General features: G+C 38.7%; 1 protein-coding gene across 1 annotated transcript in view; it reads left to right on the forward strand.

Annotated features, from left to right (window-relative positions):
• Positions 1 to 1,292: 1,292 nt before the first annotated feature.
• The window catches only part of PLEKHA8 (pleckstrin homology domain containing A8), a 54,990-nt gene continuing 52,338 nt past the window's right edge, over positions 1,293 to 3,944 (forward strand). Inside the window, exon 1 of the mRNA XM_019639878.1 lies at positions 1,293 to 1,389. Within this exon, the coding sequence (XP_019495423.1) occupies positions 1,293 to 1,389 (97 nt within the window). The remainder of the gene's footprint in view (positions 1,390 to 3,944) is intronic.

Genomic DNA, 3,944 nt, shown 5'->3' on the forward strand with positions numbered 1-3,944 from the left:
CAGTTCTTCCCAACCTGATTTATAAATTCAATGCAATCCCAGTAAAAAATTTCAGCAAGTTATTTTGTGGATGTTAACAAACAGATTCTTAAGTTTACTTGGAGAGGCAAGAGACCCAGAATAGCCAACACAATACTGAAGGAGAATGAAGTTAAAGGACTGGTGCTACCTGATTTCAAGAGTTACTATAAAGGTATAGTAATCAACACTGTGTGGTATTGGTGAAAGAATAGACAGATAGACCAATAGAACAGAATAGAGAGCCTAAAAGTAGTTCCATATAAATATAATCAAATTGATCTTTGAGAAATGAACAAAGTACAATGGAGCAAAAATAGTCTTTTCTACAAATGGTGCTTGAACAACTGGACATTTACATGCAAAAAAATGAATCTATACACAGACCTTACGCCCTTCACCAAAATTAGCTCAAAGTGGATAATAGACTTAAATGTAAAATGCAAAGCTGTAAAACTGGAAGAAGATAAGCTGGGAGAAAACTTAGATAACCTTGGTTATTTTGATGCTTTTTTAGATACAGCCCACAAAAGAAATAATTGATAAGCTAGACTTTGTTAAAATAAAGACTTTTGTTCTGTGAGAGACAATATCAAGAGCACAGACAAAGCACAGACAGAGAAAATATTTGTAAAAGACACACCTGACCAAAGGATAAAATATACAAAAAAAATCTTAAAACTCAACAATAAAAAAATAAGAACCTGATTTTAAAAATGAGCCAAAGGGGCCGGCCGAGTGGCTCAGTTGGTTAAGAGCTCACTCAAGAGTGTGAGCTCTGAGCAACAGGGTCGCCGGTTCAATTCCCGGCCTGAGCTGAGCTGCCGCTGAGCTGCCAACAGGTGGCAGGATGGCTCAGCTAAAAAATAAATAAAAATAAAAATGGGCCAAATAGAGACTTCACCAAAAATATAAAGGTAACTAAGCATATGAAAAGTAGCTCTACCTCATAGGTCATCAAGGAAATGCAAACTAAAGCAACAATAAGATACCATGACACACCTATTAGAATGGCCCAAGTCCTAAGCACTGACAACAACAAATGCTGACAAGGATGTAGAGCAACAATAACACTCATACATTGCTGATGGGAACCCAAAATGCACAGCCACTTTAGAAGACAGTTTGTCAGTTCCTCACAAAACTAAACGTACTCNAAAATGCACAGCCACTTTAGAAGACAGTTTGTCAGTTCCTCACAAAACTAAACGTACTCCACCCATATGATTCAGCAGTCATACTCCTTGGTGTTTACTCAAAGAGGTTGAAGATTCATGTCCACACGAAACCTGCACAAGGATCTTTATAGCAGCTTTATTAATAATTGCCGAAACTTGGAAGAAATCAAGATGTCTTTCAGTAGGTACATGGGTAAATAAATGTGGTACATCCAGACAAGGGAATATTATTCAACACTTAAAAGAAATAAGCTATCAAGCCATGAAAAGACATGGAAGAATCTTACGTGCATATTACTAAGTGAAAGAGCCAATCTAAAAAGGGTACACACTGAAATATTCCAACTATATGACACATTCTGGAAAAGGCAAAACTATGGAGACAAAAAGGATAAGTGGTTGCTGGGAGGTTGGGGTTTGTGGTGGGATTTGAATAATGAGGGATATATATCATTATACATATATCCATAGAAGGTACAACAGCAAGAGTGAACACTAGGGTAAACTATGAACTTTGGGTGATTATGATGTATCAATGTAAAAGGACAAAAAAAGTACCATTCAGGTGAGTGATGCTGACAATGGGGAAGGCTATGCAAGTGTGAGAGCAGGAGCGGCTTTGTACCTCCCTCTCAATTTTGATTTAAACCTAAAAGTGCTCTTAAAAATTAAAGTCTTTTTTAAAAGTTAAAAAATAATAAAAGGATAGGAAAAAGTATACAATGCAAACACTAATAAAAAGAAAGCTGGATTGGCTATATTGATATTAGACAAAGTAGACTGGGAAAAATTGCAAGGGATAAAGAAGACATTCCATAATTATAAAAGGGTGAATTCATCAAAAAGACAGGAACCTTAAATGTGTACACATCTAAAAACAATATGTGAAGCCGAAACCGATAGAACTGCAGGCAGAAATAGATCCATGATTACACGTGGAAACTTCAGCATTCAGTAACTCTCAGTAATCTGTAGAACAAATAGACTGTAAATTATTCAAATATGTAGACCTGAACACTGTCAACCAATTGACCTAATTGACATTTATAGAATAATCCCCCAAACAACAGCAGAAGACTGCATTTTTTCAAATGCCCATGGAGCATTCAGTAAGATCGACCATATCGTGGGCTGTCGTAGAAACCCTGCCAGATTTAAAAGAATGTTCTGTGTCTTTAACAGAAGTAAACTAGAAAACAATGACCAAANTAAACATTTTACATGGATCAACGGTAGATTAATCTTCACAGCAATCGTAGGAAGCAGTTGCCTTTATCATTCCTATATTCCAGATGGAGACGCTGAGACCCAGAAAGGTGGAGGAACTGGCCCTAGGTCACCCAGTTGGGAAGTGGCTCCGGAGTCAGTGCTCCATTGCATAACACTTTGAGAGGTCTTTCCTGTTTGATCATTATATAATTCTAGCTGATTCCAAATGCACCAATATTTAAAGTGTGTTGACCTAGAATAGCAGACTCCATTTGGGGGTGGGAGGTGGGGGAGACTGCAGGAGTGAGGAGGACTTTGCCCAGAGTTGTCACAAGGCAAATTTCCAAGCCGTACTGTGAGTGTTCTACTTTGCAGTGTTAAGCCCCTTTCCTGCCCACTCAGCAAACCGGAGGGCTCCTGCCATGAGCTCTAGCCAGCGGCGGGCTTCTTGGGCCCCTCCAGCAGGTTGGGGCAGGAGCACATTGCAGCACTGCATTCCAAAAATGACAAAAGCTTGTATCATACTGACCAGATGGTCTGAGCCCCCAGGTGGAGGAAAGTGACCGCTTGCCTGTTTGTGCTGTGGGAACAGTGCCAAGAGGAGATCTAGAATGTGAGTGATCCACAGCAAGAGTCTCATGATCTCACGGCCACTGGTCAACCTTTGTTTGTTTCACATTTTCATTGAGATATTTCACCTATTATAAATTTCACCATTTAAAGTATACAAGTCAGTGGTTTTTCATATATTTACAGAGTGCAGTTGTCATCATAATCAGTTTTACAACATTTGCTTCATCCCAGTACCTGTTAGCAATCACTGCCACCCCTCCCCCCTCTTGTCCTGGGCAACCTCTAATCTTCTGTCTATATAAATTTGCCTGTTCTAGAGATTTTATATAAATGGAATCATACATTATGTGGTCTTTTTGTGACTGGCTTCCTTCACCTAGCGTAATGTTTTTTGGGTCCATCATTGTTCTAACATGTATCAGTACTTCATTCCTTTTTATTAGCAAATAATCCATTGTATGGATATACCACATTTTGTTCATCCTTTCATCAACTGGTGGACATTTGAGTTGCTCCATTTGTTTGATTATGAATAATGGTGCTGTGAGCATTTGTGCCAGGTTTTTGTGGGGGTGTGTTTTCATTTCTCTTGAATATAAACCTAGGAGTGGAATTGCTGGGCCATAATGTCAACACTTTGTTTAAGAGTTTGGAAAACTGCCAGACTTTTCCAAACTGGCTGCCCTATTTTACATTCTTCCCCGTAATGAAAGAAGGTTCCTGTTTCTCCACATCCTCACCAGCACTTGTTATTGTCTGTCTTCACTTATACCCATCCTGGTGCGTTCAAGTGGTATCTCAATGTGGTTTTGATTTCTCTTTCCCTGTTGACTAATGCTGTTGATCATCATCTCATGTGCTTATTAGCCATTTGTATATCTTCTTTGGAGAAACACCTGTTCGTATCCTTTGCCCATTTATTAATTGAGTTTATTTTTTCATTGTGGAATTGTAAGAGTTCTTTAT

Source organism: Hipposideros armiger, unplaced genomic scaffold (genome assembly GCF_001890085.2).
Source record: "Hipposideros armiger isolate ML-2016 unplaced genomic scaffold, ASM189008v1 scaffold_47, whole genome shotgun sequence".
In the NCBI taxonomy this organism is placed as follows: domain Eukaryota; kingdom Metazoa; phylum Chordata; class Mammalia; order Chiroptera; family Hipposideridae; genus Hipposideros; species Hipposideros armiger.